Source organism: Cornus florida, unplaced genomic scaffold (genome assembly GCF_030987335.1).
Source record: "Cornus florida cultivar Cherokee Brave unplaced genomic scaffold, ASM3098733v1 CherokeeBrave_3.0.0_Hap2_Chr05, whole genome shotgun sequence".
In the NCBI taxonomy this organism is placed as follows: Eukaryota; Viridiplantae; Streptophyta; class Magnoliopsida; order Cornales; family Cornaceae; genus Cornus; species Cornus florida.
The window spans coordinates 41,792,071-41,812,400 of NW_026775575.1; the positions used below are offsets into that span (position 1 = coordinate 41,792,071).

At 39.1% G+C, this 20,330-nt stretch overlaps 1 protein-coding gene across 2 annotated transcripts in view; it reads left to right on the plus strand.

The window, feature by feature from the left end:
- LOC132306359 (serine/threonine-protein kinase TOUSLED) overlaps nt 1–20,330 on the plus strand; it is a 51,578-nt gene that overhangs the window by 20,543 nt on the left and 10,705 nt on the right. For both annotated transcript variants that reach the window (XM_059803722.1, XM_059803723.1), the window contains 10 exons: nt 2,452–2,502; nt 2,679–2,786; nt 2,879–2,923; nt 3,694–3,806; nt 5,274–5,340; nt 17,613–17,679; nt 18,451–18,548; nt 18,621–18,800; nt 18,973–19,183; nt 19,456–19,720. In XM_059803722.1, coding sequence (XP_059659705.1) covers nt 2,452–2,502; nt 2,679–2,786; nt 2,879–2,923; nt 3,694–3,806; nt 5,274–5,340; nt 17,613–17,679; nt 18,451–18,548; nt 18,621–18,800; nt 18,973–19,183; nt 19,456–19,720 — 1,205 coding nt within the window. The remainder of the gene's footprint in view (nt 1–2,451; nt 2,503–2,678; nt 2,787–2,878; nt 2,924–3,693; nt 3,807–5,273; nt 5,341–17,612; nt 17,680–18,450; nt 18,549–18,620; nt 18,801–18,972; nt 19,184–19,455; nt 19,721–20,330) is intronic.

Below are 20,330 nucleotides of genomic sequence, written 5' to 3' on the forward strand. Positions count from 1 at the left end.
ATTGATTATCTTTTTGTCGAGTTTGTTTGGGGTCCGTTGGGTTATGAACTTATGCTTAGGTCCACCAGGGGTTTGATTGAGGCTTGGAGAGAATGTATAGTGGATGCCAAGCCCGCAACTTTTGGAGGGTAACGCCTCTTTGTGTTTGGTGGTGTTTATGGACAAAAAGGAATAGATCCTTCGATGGCAAGAAGACTCCTATTGGAGCACTTAAATTCTCTGTTCTTTATTATTTTTTTGTTGGGTTTTGGGGAGAAATTGTAAATCCACGGAGGAGATAGTTGATTTGTTGGACTCTTTCTGAGTTTAGTGGTTTTTTGGCCTTGTGTAGTTCCTTGGGATGCGTTCCCCTTTTGAACACTTTCTAATACAATTTTACTTATAAAAAAAATGGAAAAAGTGTGAGAGGACTAATAGTTGCACGACATTGATATCACATCAGCAACATGATTTGATGTGGGTTAGCGCCTTCATACGCTGGAACAAAATAAAATTAAAATATATACATATTTAAATTGAAACATTCATTAGAATAAGGAAATCAATAAAACAACCATTTACTGTGAATAAAGGTCACTGTATTTACTAGATACATTAAATAATATTTGAATTTGAATTTGAATATTCAATATTGTCCTTAAAAGAGTGTGCATAGCTAGCATTGAAGGTTAAAACCATTGTTCTTCATCATTTCTGGCTCTTTCTTAACCCATAAACTATTTTTCCCACAAAAGTATTTAATTTAAAACAAGAATGAATTCTTAATATGCCATTTTTAGTTTTCTTAGGGAGTCCAATCATAGCGTAATTGTGAAATCACTAGAAATTTTTTTTATATTGGTATGCATTGGATAGAGATATTGGGTATCATGCAGTAGCATTAACCCGAGGAATAACATCACAATGCATTCGTTACAATTAAAATTATTACTATTACTGCATGGCATTTGCTTTTGCCTATTTTGTGCATCAAATGATAACCATTTAATTGGTTAGTAACTGTGAGGCACTTTTGGGAAGTGAGGATTGTTTCCATAACTTATGGTATCTTGTGCTTTTCATGATCTGAATTAATTTTGCAACATGTTTATGCAAGAATAAACTCTCAGTTGGATAGAATGAAATTTATTACTATATAATCTAAAGAAGTCTATACAATTTGCTAGTTTCATTAGTATTAGACTTGAAGGAAGGTATACTCACATGCTTATTTAAATTCTTTTTGTTCTTACATCACAAACAACTTATGCGTTATGTTTAAATAGTATAAATCTGAAAACAATTTCCTTTATAAGTAAAAAGTAGTAAACTGTTCTTGCTGTCAGCAACCTAAAATTCAATATGAAAGCTGTTCTTGCTGACAGCAACCTAAAATTCAATGCGAAATTCATAGCCCACATTATCTCATCTTGATAAATTCAACAAAATCCACTAAAATTATTAAAAACCCATTATAGGATTTTTGGGATTAAAACATATGTCTCAGTACACTTTGAAGGAGTTGTTCACGGAGGAAAATTTTCACGAATCTGATGTTGCGTCTGTTATGTTACGGCCATTGTATTTTGCTGTGTTGATGTGACCGATATTATTTCTCTGCCTTTACTGTTATTTACAAAGCTTAGGTGACATTGTAATAGAAAAACATTAGGGTGATGTATACCTTGAATACTCTTATGGCCTGCTTGGAAGCTTATTATTTGTAAAACTCGCCTTTTCTCCATGGGATTAAGGTATATGAATTTATCTTTTGGTTTTAAAGGCCTATTGGACCTTCTGGCATCAGTAAAGAGCGTAATGATTCTCCCTTGGGTCGTGCTTCTGGGTATATGGAAACAATTAATACTGGACAGATTAATGTTTGCTTTATGCATTTCTAAATATTTCCCTTTTTGATAGATCAGTGTAATTTTTTCCTAAGTAACATTTGATTAGTAAACAATGGACCACAAAGACACAAGATACTGAACATCAGACCTTAACAATGGTCCACCCCCAGAAAGAAGCACACAGGAATTGCATAACAAAAAAGTGAAAAAAAAAAGAAAAGGAATAACAGAGAGGCTGCAACCAGGATCCCAGAAGCTAGATGAGGGCAGGCAGCCAAAAATAGGCCTCGACCACATCTCCTTCACAAACCACATACTCCACAAGGACCACAACTCATAACAGATGGTACAAAAAGACCTCAACTCAGCAGTTGAACAGTACCACCCAATCCTGCAACTGAAAGCCTATAGAATCAGCCACATTCCAAAGAATCTGTCTAGCAATCTGAATCAGCCACATTCCTATACATCAGTGTTCTTTCTAACCTGAAAGTATGCAAGAATTTTTGTGGAAGGTGCAATGATATAAGAAGGACGCTGTTGCTTGTAATTATATGCTAGATAACACTAAGTGATAATTCATTTTGATTATAAGAAGGCGCATCTTGATCTCATTTTGCAGGATGGTTGGCCCAAAGAGCAACTTAGGAATGACAATCGCTCTTCATTAGAGGTATAGAGTTTAATATATATATATATATATATTTTGTTGGATGGAAAAAATTATTATTTATATTGTTCTTTTCTTCTAAGGATGTAAATTTACACGTTGGGTAGATTTTTATGCCTAAAGAAACAGCAAGGTTTTGAGATCTCACAATTCTATTTATTTCTATGAACTGTAATTAGGAAGAGATCACGTCCTTACATGCAAAAGTTGCATCATTAGAGGAGGACCTTCGGAAATCACGTCAAGAGGTTTTGGAGTATCAGCATCTTTGCCGCCAGTTAGAAAAGGTTAAGTCTCTTCTACTTCTTACCTGATTTCATGTTGATGAGTGACTTTGTTCATTGTGATAAAAGATCCATGTTTTCATATCATTTCGCAGGAACTGAAGGACCTCAAAGATCACGAACAGCAAATGAAGCCGAAGGTTTGTTCTCTGACGCTTTTTTGTTTTTGTTTTTGTTTTTTTTAATGAATGAGATGGTAATTTTAGTCCAAAGATATAGTAATCGAGTACACTGTAAAGACAGGGCATACCCTCTAACAAAGCACTACCCTAGGAAAGAGAGTACATCCATGGAGTACTAAAGCCTTTCCTTCTCTTTCATAACTTCTTTACTTCGGAGATCCTAGTTTTTCAACTCTTAACTACTTATCAAAGTATATGGCTGAAAGACATGGTATATTTTCCTTGTAGTACGGTTATAGCAAAGTGGCATACTAATCTCCATATAAAATAAAAGGTCACTCAAAAGTGGCTTCTATGTGTACAAGAGCCTTTGTTTGGATGCATACCTAAAGCAGCTTGGTTCCTGTTAGGATGTTAATTTGGATCCAGAACTTTTTCTGGGTGGTGCTGAATGGGTAACATTTTCTTCATCACATTCCTCGATGTCCAAGCTGTTCTCTATGAAGTTGTTAAGGGAAAGATGTCAAAGATATTATGGAGTGTGAATGCACCAGCTGTCATAGAGTAGCTATAACATGAGGCACATCCATCAGTTTAGACTAATATGTAGTTGTTTCTCTCTTAGTATTATAATTGTTATCCTTCAATTTGCTATTGGACTTTCCATTTATGTGCCTGATAATTTGATATTCAGGAAAGTTGGTACTTGTTGTTTGCTTTCTTAAAATATGATGTGCAGTAGGATTTTGGTTGGTTCATTGTTCTGACAGTTATATTCTTTGATGCAGAGAATGAAAGTATTATCTGACCTTTTGATATCTGTTTCAAAAGCTGAGAGACAAGAAGCAAGGGCTAAAGTACGGCAGGATTCTCTGAGACTTGGCAATGTGGGTGTAATCAGGTATCTCATCCATTCATTTTGTTATTCAGCAAGAGATGCGTAGAATGGAAACTTTATTATCCCTTTTGGTGCCCAAAATATAAAGAACAAAAAGTGACACCGAGTATGCTATGATGAATGGTCTCTCCAAAGAATAAAGATAGAAACATGCCATCTCTCCTATTTGGTGCTCCGGAGAAAATCCGAGAGGAATTCCTTAGTATAAATTGCACGGCATCATATCCAGACTGTAGTATAAATTGCACGGCATCATATCAAATTACAATTTCTTTTGAAAAAGAAAATTCATATGAGTTAGTACCATCCATAACCAGAGAAATCATCCACTATGGTCATATTGGTAACATATTAATTTCAAACTGGTTGTGCCCTCTCTGGTTGTGCCCTCTCAAACTTTTTCTTATAAAAAATCTATAACCATATTGGAACAAATCATCAAAAGATAGGACAAAAAGTATTCATCATTATTCAACTCAACTTAAAGAAGCTGCATGAATCCTATTCAGTGATTTCACTCCAGAATTTTCGGCAGTATGAGGCATCTTATTTTTTCAGCTTTAAAAGTGTTTTTTTTTTTTTTTTTTTTTTTTTTTTTTTTTTTTTTTTTTTTAATGCATTTGAGACATTATACAAGCATTAAACCAATTGGATTTGTCTTAATGGATTTAGTAGCATTTTGTAGTAAAGGGCTAAGCAAGTCTTAAACTATTAAGGAAATTAAAACAATGAAAACTTTCTAAAACAGACAATGAAAACTTCCTAAAACTGACACTAAACTATTTAGGAAAGTAAAACAATGAAAACTTCCTAAAACAGACTCTTAGCTATTAGGTTATTAAAACAGTATGAAAAAGGAAATTAGCAAACACTCTGGAAAACACTGTTCATGCACTGTTCACATGTACTACATCATTTTATTTTATTTATTTTTTTATAAGTGTTTTATACCACCAAAGATTTTATTTTACTTTATTTTTTATAAGTGTTTTATACCACCACAGATAAAGACTAGAATAAGCAATATTCATTGGGCAGGAGCACACCCCTCAAGTAAAAGCTTCTGCAACTTGTTGACTAAATTGGGTATGCAATAAGTCTTACATGTAAAGGGTCCTGTACCCATTACTCAAAACTTCCTTGCCAAGCTATATGAGACAGATTCCCGGAAGTCTGTTGGGGTAGAATCTGGCACAAATGTGTCTCGCTGGGATTTTTTTGTCTTAATGAAGGTTTCTGATTTTGTCGATCGCAATTATGTATCCAAAGAATGCTGTACGTTATTCTTTGCTGTATAGTCAACTGATCTGTTAATATGTACGTACAGTTCCCCAAGTGCTGTCTCCTGCCACTCCAAAGTGGAGATTGAATTATGGGTGTGATTCAGTAATTATCGGAAAAAGGGGGAAAATATTTTGCTTTCCATTAATTTATGTTTGAATAATTTTATTTTATTTTTTTGAATTGTAGAGCTGGAACTGTCATTTCTGAGACATGGGAAGATGGTCAGACTCTGAAGGACCTCAGTGCTCATCTTGTATGTTCTTGTCTATTTTGTTATAGACTATTGACTTTGTCTTCAGTTGCCTCATTTTTTACTTAATATATCATGAAACTAAAATTTATGGCTTAAGATGAAGTAGTTAATCAGAGAGGATGTAAAGTAATTCCCATGTTTAGATTATTTCTCAAGTTCAAGTGAGTAGATAGTCAAGGAAGTTCTAATAATTGCCTTTGTAGTTTGTGCACCATGTAGTCTCCTTTTCCTCAAAAGACCTTTTGTTTCTTTAAAGCCATAAACACCACCAGACGCACGAAGGCTTAGTCCTCCACACATTCGGGACTTAGGCCCCCACTATATTCCTTCTCTAGGCCTCAACAAAACCTCTGGAAGACCTGGGCATAACCCACTGAAGTCCGAACAAACCTAACATCAGGTTCCAATAGTCCCTGGCGACGTGACAATGCAAAAGGAGGTGGTCAACCGTGTCCTCCTTTGAGACACATGGAACAACAATTGACCACAACCTGATTTCTTCTCTTCAAATTATCCTGGGTTAAGATCTTCCCCAAGACAAATGTCCACGCAAAGAAAGCCACCTTCAAAGGGCTTTGAATCGCTAAACTGCCTTCCCTGGAAAAGAAACCCTTGGCACCCCAATAAGTCATCGATAGAAGGACCGAACATCAAAGCGCCCCTGAGATGCGGGGACCCACACCTAGGAATCAGAAACTCCTTGCACGATCTTCTCACGATACAACTCCTTCAAAACTTTCTTGAGTTCTTTACTTAGAGAGTTTTAAAAATAGAGAAATTCTCTCAAAGGCCACTAGGCCATTCCCCAAACTTTTCTCTAGTTCTTACACCTAAAAAATTTGGCGGTTCAACGAATGCTCTCATTTCGTACCTTTCTCAAGTTATTACTTATAAAGTTTGAAAAATATAGACATTCGCGCAAAGGCCACGAGGCCATTCCCCAAACTCTTCTTGAGGTCTCACGGAAAATTTGGCGGTTCAACGAATGCTCTCATTTAATACCTTTCTCGAGTTCTTACTTAGAAAGTTTAAAAAATATAGACATTCTCTCAAAGGCCACCAGGCCATTCCCCTAACTTTTCGAGTTCTCACGCTTAAAAATTTGGCGGTTCAACAAATGTTCTCATTTCATACCTTTCTTGAGTTCTTACATAGAAAGTTTGAAAAATACAAACATTAGCTCGAAGGCCACTAGGCCATTATCCAAACTTTTCTTGAGTTCTCACACTTACAAAATTTTGGCAAGAAAAATGCATCACAAAAAGTAAACTGCTCACAATGTAAACTGAAAGTCATGCACATTACCAAAGCAATGCTTACATTACAAAATATAGCCTGAATAGCTGGGCAAACACAAACGAAGTAAACAAAACATGTGTTGAGCCACCTTCAAAAGGGCTTTGGATTGCCAAACCGCCTTCCACGGAAAAGAAACCTATGGCACCCCATGAGATATCTATAGAAAGACCGAACAACAAAGTGCCCCTGAGATGTGGGGACCCACACCTAGGAATCAGAAACTCCACCCACGATCTCTTGACAATACAACTCCAAAACTTTCTCATGTTCTTAGTTAGAATGTTTGAAAAATATAGACATTCTGTCAAAGGCCACCAGGCCATTCCCCAAACTTTTCTCGAGTTCTCACACTTAGAAAATTTGGCGGTTCAACTAATGCTCTCATTTAATACCTTTCTCGAGTTCGTTCTTAGAAAGTTTGAAAAATATAGACATTCTCTTAAAGGCCACTAGGCCATTCCCCAAACTTTTCTCAAGTTCTCACACTCAAAAATTTTGGTGATTCAACGAATGCTCTCATTTCATAACTTAGAAAATTTTGGCATGAAAAGTGCATCATAAAAAGTAAACTGCTCACAATGTAAACTGAAAGTCTTGCACATTACCGAAGCAATGTTTACATTACAAAATGTAGCCTGAATTGTTGGGCAAACACAAACAAAGTAAACAAAAACATTTGTTGAGAAAATCTAGCAGTCAAGGGACAACACATCCCATACACTACCCTCGTCAGGTTGATAGAAGGCTCAGGTCATCCTCTGCCTTTGCCATTACAGCTTGCATCATCGCTCGCTCATCCTCCATCTCTTTTAGCTTGGCTCTGGCCTCGCCTATACGAGCATCTGGTTTCAGTGCTCTTGGTGCCGCTTGTAGACGACGCTCGGCAATAGCTAGTCTCCTCACTAGCCAGCCCAACTCTACCTTCAAGTAGCGTAGGTCCTCAACAATAACTTTGACCTCATTTTAAAGAATCACTGAGGCATCTCCATTAGTAATCTCTGTAAATGCCTGCAGGATTCGACCCAGAAGCTCATATGCACCATGACGAAGTAACAGATGCCGCACCGATAAGGCAAGCACTATGTCTCAACGACTTTGCAGCGCATCCTCTAGCAAAGGGATGAAGGCAGTTGGAATCAGTACCCCATAAAGGTACCCATTGTCTGCATGACTTCCCCAAAAAGAGTATCACAGACTCCCCCAGTAGCAGCTACCACAAATCTCAATACTTCCTCTGTTTGCACAACTATTCCTCGCGTCTCCCCACCTCTAGCTGTAATAGTAGATGTCTTAATGTTGAAAAAGAGATATTTGGTTTTAATAAGACCAGATTTTAGGGGATATGATAGGCGTGTAAATATAGATAGTCAATGACTAAGATTAGGAAATTCTGTTAGTGTACAGCCTGTAGTCACAGCCTGTAGTTTCCTGTTACATCCTGTTAGTTTCCTTTTTTTAGCTCCTTGTATTTTTTATTTAACTAAAGCATTGTAAGCCATTCTTTGTACGGCAATATACAGATTCTTTTCAATCTTGAAATCGCTTATTTGGTATCAGAGCATCTTACCGATTCTTCTGGAAAAAAAACCCCTAGCCGTCTCTCTTTTTTTTTTTTTTTTTTTCCAAACAACCCTAATCACCATGTTTGATGACGTACCTGAGTCCAAGACCAAGACCTTTGAGTCCCAAGTCCAAAACTCTCAGACACACTCGGTCCAAATTACCACAATTCGGCTGAACGGTGAAAACTTCCTTTGCCCCAGTCCGTGCGGATGTACATCCGAGGTAGAGGCAAAATCGGCTACTTGACAGGAGAAAAGAAGGAACCGAAACCTGAAGATCCATCCTACTCGACCTGGGATGCAGAGAATTCGATGGTGATGATCTGGTTGGTGAATTCTATGGAGGAGGACATCAGTTCTAATTATATGTGTTACGACACAACAAAAGAACTCTGGGATAATGTCAACCAGATGTATTCAGACCTGGGAAATCAGTCTCAAGTCTGAACTAACGGTGAAACTCGAAGAGATTCGTCAAGGAGATAACAGTGTTTTAAAATATTTCAACTCTCTAAAACGTTTGTGGCAGGACTTGATTTGTTCAGCGATTATGAGTGGAAATCGCTTGAAGATTGCAACCATTATAAAAAGAAGGTGGAAGACAACCGCATCTTCAAGTTTCTCATAGGACTCAATGTCGAGTTTGATGAAGTGAGAGGCAGAATACTTGGACGACAGCCCCTGTCTTTAATCGGTGAAGTCTTCTCCGAGGTTCGAAGAGAGGAAAGTCGCAGGCTGGTCATGCTTGGAAAAAAGTTATCAAATGGTGCTATTGAGACCTTTGCCTTGGTCGCATCTGAAGCGAATATTGGCAGAAAACTGATGAAAAGCCTCGTCTTTGGTGTGACCACTGCAACAAGCCTCGCCATACCCGTGAAACCTACTGGAAAATTCATGGTAAACCAGCGAATTGGAAGAGTAAGCAGGAAGGCAGATTCAACCAGGAAGGCAGATTCAACCGAGCCCCATCAGCTTATGAAGCCGAGGCACTCCCCTTCAGCAAAGAACAGATGGATCATCTTCTAAAATTGCTGAAATTCAATTCCTCGTTTGGTACTCCTAATGCTTCTCTTGCTCAAACAGGTAACAACCCGAAGGCCTTATCTTGTCGTTCAAATTCTAGTGTTACCCCATGGATCATTGACTCAGGGGCTTTCGACCATATGACAAGTTTTTCTCATTTATTTGAAACTTATTCACCCTGATCTGGCTCTGAAAAAATCAGAATAGCCGATGGTTCTTATTCTCCTATTGTAGGCAAAGGTTTGGTAAAACTTTCAAAAATTATTGATCTTAAGTCTGTCCTTCATGTCCCTAAGCTTGCTTGTAACCTTTTATCAGTTAGTAAATTGTCCAAAGACTCTAATTGTCGTGTTATCTTTTTTGAATCCTATTGTGAATTTCAGGACCAGAGCTTGGGGAAGACGATTGGCAGTGCTAAGATGATAGATGGTCTCTACTATTTTGAAGATGATATTTCAAGTAATAAAAAGGCTCAAGGTCTGAGTAGTTTTTGTTCTATCCCTGTTAGAGAACAAATAATGCTATGGCATTTTAGACTAGGGCATCCTAGTTTCCCTTATCTTAAAAAATTATTTCCTACTTTGTTTAAAGGATTGGATTGTTCATCTTTTTATTGTGAGAATTGTTTTTTATCAAAGAGTCATCGTACTACGTATTCTCCCAAACCTTACCAAAGATCAAAACCATTTTATTTAATCCATAGCGATGTTTGGAGCCCTTCTAGGATCACAACTCTTTCTGGAAAAAAATGGTTTGTGACTTTTATTGATGATCATACACGTTTGTGTTGGGTGTATTTAATGAATGAAAAATCTGAGGTTGAAAATTTATTCAAGGATTTTTATATGATGATTGAAAATCAATTTCAAACAAAAATTGGCATTCTTCATACTGATAACGGCACCGAATACTTTAATGAAGTTTTAGGAAGTTTTTTAACAGAAAAAAGGAATTTTTCACCAATCCACTTGTGTTGACATGCCCCAACAAAAAGGAATTGCTGAAAGAAAGAATAAACATTTACTTGAAGTTTCTTGTGCCATCATGTTTTCAATGAATGTTCCTAAGTATTTGCGGGGTGAAGCCGATTTAACAGTAACATATTTGATTAACAGGATGCCTACTCGTGTTCTTAACTATTTTACACCCCTTGAAAGCCTTAAAAAATCTTTTTCCTGAAACTCGGATTTATTCCAACCTGCCTTTGAAAGTATTTGGGTGCATTGTCTTTGTCCATTTACCTAGTAGACTTCGGTCTAAATTGGATCCTCGGGCTGAAAAATGTGTATTTGTTGGGCATGCCCCGAATAAAAAGGGGTACAAATGCTTCAATCCGAAAACAAAAAAAATGTTTATCAGTATGGATGTCTTTTTCTAGAAAATCATCCTTATTTTCAGAAAACTTTTCTTCAGGGGGAAAAAGAGAGTGAAGAAATTTTTTGGGAGATTTCTACTAGTATTCCCTTACCTAAAACTATTGTCTCACACTCTATTACTCCGAACACTGATCTTTTTAAACAGGGAAATGATAATCTAGAATCAGGAAACCTGGGGCCTCGTAGTCCTAATTTGCCGAGCCTTACTGTATCTCCAACAGGGGGAGAAATCCTACCAATGGTTCAAAAAAAACCGAATCCTGAGCTTCTGGTTTATAACAAGAAAAAGACTCATCAAAATAGTAGAGAGCCTACTATTGTACCTGAGCAAGGCCAATCAGAGGTCCCGAGCAATGACTCCCTGAACACTCATGGTACTCTAAATCCTAACTTGTCTACAGTTGTCCCTACTATTTCTGATCGTACAGAGTCACCTAGCCAAGTTCCTGTAGACCTTGATATCCCTATAGCTGTTAGAAAAGGAATCCGAACCTGTACCCAGCATCCCATTGCCAAATACTTGTCTTATGATAAACTTTCCCATAAACATAGGGCCTTTACTTCAAATATTTCTCACTTGTTTGTTCCAATAAACATTCAGGAAGCATTAGATGATCCGAATTGGAAATCAGTAGTGTTAGAGGAGATGAATGCTCTTAAAGGAATGGAACGTGGGAGATAGTTGACTTGCCCAAAGAAAAGAAAACTGTTGGGTGTAAATGGGTTTTCACTATTAAGTGTAAAGCTGATGGTAGTGTGGAAAGGTACAAGGCAAGACTTGTGGCGAAAGGTTTTACGCAAATGTACGGCATTGATTACCAAGAGACGTTTGCTCCTGTAGCAAAAATAAATTCTATCCGAGTCTTATTGTCGTTGGCAATCAATTCTAACTGGCCATTACAGTTGGATATAAAAAATGCTTTTTTAAATGGAGACTTGGAAGAAGAAGTGTTTATGAGCTTGCCACTTGGGTTCGAAGAAAAACACGGTCAGAGCAAAGTCTGTAAACTCAAAAAATCCCTGTACGGTTTGAAACAGTCTCCAAGAGCGTGGTCTGAATGCTTTGGAAAGGCTGTGAAGAGTCATGGGTATCATCAGAGTTAGGCAGACTATACCATGTTCTACAAACACGGTGAGGAAGGGAAAATTGCCATTTTAATTGTGTATGTGGATGATATAATTTTGACAGGTGATGACATTGACGAGTTGACCAGACTGAAGAAGAAACTTGCTAAAGATTTTGAAGTCAAAGATCTGGGAGCATTAAAATACTTCCTTGGAATGGAATTTGCCAAGTCAAGAGAAGGAATTTTCGTGAATCAACGAAAATATGTACTTGATTTGCTTAATGAGACAGGACTACTCGGGTGTAAGGCCTCTGACACTCCAATTGAAGTCAACCTGAAGTTAGAAGCTGCCAAACCTGAGAATATGGTTGATCGTCAAAGATATCAGAGATTTGTGGGAAAACTAATTTCTTATCTCACACACGCCTAGATATAGCATTTGCAGTCAGTATGGTGAGTCAGTTCATTCACTCTCCTGGACAGGAACACTTTGAAGCAGTGTATAGGATTCTGAGGTACTTAAAGGGCTCACCAAGTAAAGGACTTATGTTCAAGAAACAAGGTCATTTGCAAGTGAAGGTGTACACAAATGCTGATTGGGCAGGCAGTATAGTTGATAGACGATCTACCTCAGGATATTGCACCTTCGTTGGAGGAAACTTAGTCACGTGGCGAAGCAAGAAACAAAATGTAGTAGCGAGGAGTAGTGCAGAAGTCGAGTTCAGAGCACTTGCCCATGGGATTTGCGAAGCTATGTGGTTAAAAAGACTCCTTGAAGATTTGAAGGTTATTGTTTCTCCTCCAATGAGAGTCTACTGTGACAACAAGGCTACCATTTCAATTGCTCATAATCCAGTCCTCCACGACAGAACCAAACATGTGGAAGTTGACAAACACTTTATCAAGGAAAAGCTTGACTATGGTATGATTTGCATTCATTTTGTCTCTACTACTGAAAAAGCTGCAGACATCCTTACCAAAGGACTACATAAGAGACAGTTTGAAGTTTTAAGAAGCAAGCTAGCTATGGAAGACATCTACAAGCCAGCTTGAGGGGGAGTGTTGAAAAAGAGATATTTGGTTTTAATAAGACCAGATTTTAGGGGATATGATAGGCGTGTAAATATAGATAGTCAATGACTAAGATTTCTGTTAGTGTACAGCCTGTAGTCACATCATGTAGTTTCCTGTTACAGCCTGTTAGTTTCCTTTTTTTAGCTCATTGTATTTCCTATTTAACTAAAGCATTGTAAACCATTCTTTGTACGGCAATATACAGATTCTTTTCAATCTTGAAATCGCTTATTCTTCACACCCCATCCCGTTGAGGATACAGTAATGGCTACTCGAGCCAGACTGGGTGGAATGAAAGATTCTGTGATGGCCATTGCTAATTCATCTTCTCTCACAACTTCTATAGGCTCTTCCTGAGAAGTACTCCCTTCGCTAACTCGGTGTTGGGTCCCCCTCCACTTCTATTGTGTCTTGGGTTGTCTTTTGCTCGTTAACAAAATCGAGCTCCACCATAACACGGGATGCTTCCTCCATTGGTGCACTTGTAACATCAACCTCAGAAGGTTGAATAGCATCCACCATTGTTTCTCCGGGAACCACATGTGCCGCTATTACTGGCTCTATGGCACCAAGACAATATGGCTCTAAGTTTGGCGACTCACCCTCTCCCTCCTCGCCAAGTCCCAATGACTCATCACCTGCCCAGAGATAACATTAGTAGCTATTAGCCTGTGACAACGCGAGACATAGCCTCGACTGGCCACATTAGCCCGTCCCGAGCATAGTCAAAAGATTGCAGGACTCTTGAAAAATCAAAGGCATGATGTGAGGTTCGGTGGGCGGGAGCAGGCTTGTGAGAGGCAAGGCTCTAGTATGAGCTACGTGTGCTCACAAGTCTCACATCACCTAGGTGTGGAAAGTTGAAGTGCCATATGTAGGTTTATCACCCTTCTATGACACAACGCATTTTAAAGCCGTGATGACCGTGAATCTATCTGAACTCCAAAGTTGAGCGTGCTTAACCTGGAGTAGTACCAGGATGGGTGATCTCCTAGAAAGTCTCTTGTCCGGGGGAGTAAAAAACGGATAATATTGTGTCTGGGTAGGGTGAGAGCCGTTACACAGGAACATTATAAAACTCACCTCCCAGAATTTCTCTCTCAAAGCGGCCAAGCACCTTCTTACTTCCCTCCTCCCTGTTGATAGCAATGGTTCCATCGAGCCATATTCACCAAGTTCCCTTTAGAGCTCACCACCACTTCCTCTAGCAACGGGGCCCGGGTCCCTATAACCCTCTCACGAGGCGGCACCTCAATTAAGGTATTGGTGGTTACATAAGCAGTTCCCTAAGCTCTTCATCAACTCTGCTCGCCTTCGCTCAAGTAGAAGAGCGGGTAGCAGGACCTTTTCTTGTGCGCGAAGAGCTCGCGCCACCTTGCACTTCAATCACAGGGGCCCTTACCTCGACAGTTCCACCTTCGAGCACCCTTACTTGTTCATTTCCCTTTGTCTCTTCTGCTTCGAGCACTTCTCCCTCCTCAACAACGGCTTGGATATCGAGAGGCACAAACCGAGAAAAGCCTCCTCGATCCCCCTCTCGGGGCAACCTCAAAGACAAATCGCCTGCCCACACTGCGCGTGCAGGAGCCCTCTCTGTGAGTATCACAAAAATTCTTAAAGGCCTCGAGTGCCAATCGCCTCACCTTCGTCGCAAAGGAACAAACCATTGATTTAGCCCCTCGGTCAGAATATTGAAATTTGTATCAATAAATCGTAGAAAACTACTACGGTAACTCCCTGGTTCTTGCACAACATTCTGAGCTCGAGGAACCTTTTGATCATACCCAAACTGGCGTCCAACTACCTTGGGTTATATACCTCCACCGAGGTCGAGTTCTCCAGGAGCGCCGGCAGCGGGCCCAGTGGGACAAAGTCTAAGAAAATAAGGTGTTCGTATGATATTTCCTTAGCACCACCTTCCATCAAACCATCCCCATGAAAGTACATAGATAAATAACCCAGCCCTTGGAATAGGAATTGTAAAGGCGCGCCACACAAACTCATGATTGAGGTCTATCGCATGAGTTAAGCCCACACGAGGGGCCCCACCAAGCCATCGAAAGGCTCACAACACAAGATTTGCTGGCATTCTTCGAGGCTGCGGTGCATAAATAGGAAACCTCTCATACAAAAAGATTTGTAGAAACAAGCTCAATGCATACGAGTGAATCAAATAGCGTCCCACAAAGCGAATGGAGTCTGTCACAATCATATCCAGCCTATGATACAATGACCCCAAAAATTGTGGGGCAAAATGCAAGGGCACCCCACTAGAATTTACTGCCATCTCGACTAGCCGTCCATGCATGGTATCCTTGGGTGTGCCATCAAGAATGAATCTCGCAAGCCAACAAAGAAGATATGCAACAAGCTTGACATCCCGACCTAGCCATTTGCCGTCAAGCCTTCAATGCCGCACATTTGGCACTCCCTTCTTCACTGCATTGTGACAGCTTGACGCCACCCTTACCAAATTTCGAGCCATAGGTCTTTGCCTCCTCAATGGCCATCGCAGGTTATTCGCGATATTCCGCTCATCGTCATCAAGCGCGAGCGAAGCTGGATTCTTGTTGCCTTCTCAACTCAGCTCATGCAATTGACAGACATCTTTGAGGAGTTATTTCGTCCCACGCGGTAACAAAAGTATTAGTAGAGGTGCTCCATCTCAACACCAGCAACTCTACAACATCATGATCTCTAGGGATCGTCATATTCCAAAACAGACAAATCGGATCTAAAACCCTTGTGGCGTCTAAACGGCCCACCATTTTCGGCGATGTCATAATGTTATCTTTCCATTCGTCCCATACATAACTTGGGCTATGATGCCCCAGCAAATCAATAAAGAAGAAGGGAATACGCCATTGCTCAATATTCAAACGAAGCACAGTCAGATGGCGGCACTAGCGGCTCAACCCCAATGTCCCCTTCGGCTTCCATCACCTCCATCACCTTGGAAGGCTCACCCTCCCCTACATACACTCTTGATCGATACTATTGATACCAAAAGATGTTAGTATCCCCAAAAAGGGGGCTCTATACCACTCGGTATCCGGCATCACAAGCGGCAGTGGCTCATCTCTCTTGCTTAGTTCTCTTCTGGGCGGCATTGCAGTTGTTTCTTTCAAGCTTTGGAACGCTCTAACAATGGCAGACGACCTTCACTAACTTCGGTTCTCTTATAACTCAACTCACTTTGCCTATAGATTATAACCATTTTCTTCTCACTTATGCATGTAATATTCTCACAAACAACCCATGCACATGGGGCTTTCCCGACTTTTATAACCCACCACGATGGTACGCGAAGCGACGCCTAATGATGGGCTATCACTATGCACACTTTCAATCACACTTGAAACGACAACATTAATTGAACCATCATGTCTGCTGGAAACCCTCGGTACATGATCCTTCTCTATGCACACGCCCCCTCCCAAACAGGACAAGCATGCGCGCAAGGGAACTAAATGTAGGGAATAGATTCCCATAGGTCCACGTGTCACCCACATGGACCTTGAGCCCACGCCGGTGTGATACAGGTCGAGCTTAAGGAAACCTTGACAAGGTACCTCGAGAGAGACCGCATGACCACATTACGAGTTTGAGAGCAAAGCCTTACTAGAGGCGCTTGAGAATAACACCTAGAAACGCAGCGCACCAGAATGAGACCAAGGTAGGATGGTCTCAAGGGCTTGCAAATCTTCACTTGGGATCTAGAAGGACCTTTGGTTTGGAGGATGAGAAGTTAGAGCTCGCCTTAGCTAGACCTAGCCAATGAGATGATGAAATCACGTGCCTCGACTAAGACACTTCCAATTGCATTTAATGCGCTCAGCTACCTTCGCTTTGGAGGGGATCGGTGCATTTAATGCTAAAGAGCATCTCCACAAGCTAATAGACCATTGTAACCCTATGAGACCTAGGAGACTCATGATTGCCTAGCGAGATAGGCTCGAGCTCCAAGATGAGTCTCGAGGGCAAGGCAATTGTCTGAGGCTATAAATAGGGCTCTCATGCATGCATGAATCTAAGAATGAACAACCTTAAAACATCAGACAAGGCCAAATACATCCCTACTTTCATCACAGCTCTCATTGGCTAGTCTTCTACTCCTCCTCCTTCCTTCCTGGGGCTTCTATCCGGGTCACTCAAAGTTTGTGTTTTGGTATCACCCTTGATACTTGTAGCTTCATCACAATAAAGAACCCCCACATCTTCTGAAGTCTTTCCTAACATTATCATGAACCTCAGACATTGGAAGACTAATTATGTCATATTCCTGTATCTGTTGAGCCTTGTATTGTCAAGTTCGGGCTGTCCATTAGTTCTTCTCTATGGCTTCTTTGATTTGCTTGTGAGAAAAGGCAAAGCTTTTACATTTATTATACTTAAAGAACTCTGAATCTGATTGGTTATAACATAGTTCTCATTTATGTTTATGCTTACCTTTGTTATACTAAGTATTTCAATCAAAAAAAGGGGAACCAAAAAAAAAAAAGACGAAAAAAAGGAGAAAATTTCTTCTCCCCATTGTATCACATTGCCTTCCACTGATCTTTGCTGTATTTTGAGTGAGAACTTTTTTCAGTACTTGTTAATGGAAGGGATATCTGTGTTAGAGTTCTTCAATTCTGTTAGAGAATTGGTAACATTATTTCCTGTGACATTAATACTGTTTTGTAAACTCCATAATCTCTTGTTATGGCTTTTGCAACCCGTTACTTCTTTTAGCTATGATGTGCCATGTCTTGTGATTTGTGGAATGGGCCCTTTGTGCTATTCTGAGTTCTGTCTTAAAAATGAATCCAACCTGAAAACATCTTGGGAGGAATCTACATTGATGTAATTGTTTTTTTTTTTTCTTCTAGAGGCATTTGTTAGAAATGAAGGAAGCTGTTGAGCGTCAGCGGAAATCGTTGAAGAAACGACAATCTGGTAAAATTTCTTTTTTGTTTTCCTTTTTAAAGTTTTTATCTTCATATATATATATGTATATATGAGTATCTGTGTGTGTGTGTATTTTTAAAAAGATCTTCATATATTTACTATTTTTATTTTCATGCTACTTTTGAACTTTGTTTGCCCAATTCTAAATTGTTTCGGTGTATGTTAAGAGCCCACTCAATCATGTTGCAGTACAACTGGGCTAGTTGAGGAGGCTCCCTTCAGTCTCCTCGGGCAAAAACTATCTTTGATTTGTTACAAGCTAGTGCTAATGCTGTTCCTTTTTTCTTTATTTTTGTTATATTTTAATTTGGGCACCCAAGCACATGTGATCATGCTTGCTTTTATATGTCCTCCTTACAATCTAGGATGCTAGAACTCACTTAGATTGGTTGTATTACATTATTTTTGTCCTCCTTTCTGAAGCAATTTTTTCTCCAATTGTGTGCAAACTCAGCCTGGATTAAGTACTGATCCAGTTAGACTGCCCTGACTGGCTGTCTGTCTTGGTGAGTTGGTGTGCTAACAAAATGGTAACAAACTGTGTCAGTTCATTTTTTCAACCGATTTGGTTAAGTAGTTGCTTTTTGCATGGAACTGCATTCAAGTATTTCAGATCCTCATCATCCATGTGAATGTTGATGTATTGATCTAAGAAGAAATGTCTGTCACTATACCTTTCCCTCTCGTAGTCATCATACCTGTTCTTTTTGTCAATTTAGTGAAGTTCTGAGTACTAATGGTTTTGATTATTCCTTTAAGATAAAGGCGATGGAATTGACACAGAAATAGGTGTTCAGGAAGAAGATATTCTCATACAGGATGAAATCTATAAATCACGTCTAGCCAGCATCAAGCGTGTAAGTTTCCTTCTTACTATAACTGCATTATGATCCTTCACATGTTCTTATGCTATTGTGGATTTCCTCTAGGAAGAAGAGGCTTTAATTCGTGAGAGGGACCGATATGAACTTGAAAAGGGAAGACTTATACGTGAAATGAAACGCATACGAGATGAGGATGGTTCACGTTTTAACAATTTTCAAATTTTGAGTCACCGATATGCTCTCTTAAACCTTCTTGGAAAAGGAGGATTTAGCGAGGTTTACAAGGTCAGACCTTTGGCAATTATAGTCTGTTTTGATTAATGAAATATTTTCCCTTGCACGTGTAATAAGCCAAAAGGCTCCATTTGTTGAATCAATATTCTAGATTTTTCCTTTGCCTAGATTGGCAATTGGGAGAATACACCTTCTTGCAATGATTTGAAGTAAGAAATGGCAGGCTTATGACTTGGTGGAGCATAGATACGTTGCATGTAAGCTTCATGGTTTGAATGCTCAGTGGAGTGAAGAAAAGAAGCAAAGTTACATACGACATGCAATCCGGGAATACAACATTCACAAGACCTTGGTGCACCGTCACATTGTGCGGCTTTGGGACATTTTCGAGATTGACCAAAATACATTCTGCACTGTCTTAGAGTATTGTAGTGGTATTTGTACCTTCTCATCTATTTTATCAATCATATAAATTTATTTTGTTTGTATAGGTTTTTTTTTAATTATTTTTTTGCACCAACAACCAAACCATACATTCAAACTTAGGGAAATATTTTTGCACCAACAAACAAACCATGCATTGGAAGTGATTACCTTTACATTGATTGGAAAATGATGAATTGTTTTATGATATTATTGCTTTGGAATTGTTTTATAATATTTCCACTTTAATTCGTTACCTTTAAATCCCTTTTTTTCCCCTCAGGTAAAGACCTTGATGCTGTGCTTAAAGCAACACCTATACTACCGGAGAGAGAAGCTAGGATCATTATTGTTCAAATATTTCAAGGCCTTGTATACTTGAATAAAAGAACACATAAGATTATCCATTATGATTTGAAGCCCGGGAATGTTCTGTTTGATGAACTTGGTGTTGCCAAAGTGACTGACTTTGGTCTTAGCAAGATAGTGGAGGACGATGTTGGATCCCAGGGTATGGAACTAACATCCCAGGGAGCTGGAACCTATTGGTGAGTAATGTATTAGTTTAGCATTTCCTTGTTCTTTTAAATAGTTGAAATATGTTTTCTATTTGTGTACGGAAAAAATAATCAACTCCTTCGCATCTTGAGCTTATAATGGTATATCTTGAAACTTTCTTGGCATGCTAGGTTTAAATTGCATAATATTCTTGTTTACTTCTCCCTCTTCTCTAACTGTGGCATTGGGCCATGTAATATGCAAGTATTTTTTAAATGTTACTGTATCATAGAACTCAAAACTCATCCTGTGTCTAGTCTTGTGCTTTTTAGTTTGCAGATGGTTGTAAGCCCAGAAAAGGAGAGTTGTATTAGGTAACTGTTATAATTGGAACTTCGCATTGACAAATTTATAACAGAAGCCAGAGTCTATAACTTTTGTTTCATTTTCAAAAGTTTGTTTAGTTAGTTAGTGGTGGAACCTATGTCCAAGGTCAGAATCAAAATTTGAAGGTACATCAATGAGCTTACTTATCAAAAAAAAAAAAAAATGAAGAAGATACATTAATGAGCAAAATGATAAAATTTCTTCTTAAATAACTCACTCACTCATTAGGGTTCACAACCATGCATCCTTATAATCACTCTTTTTTGGGCACAA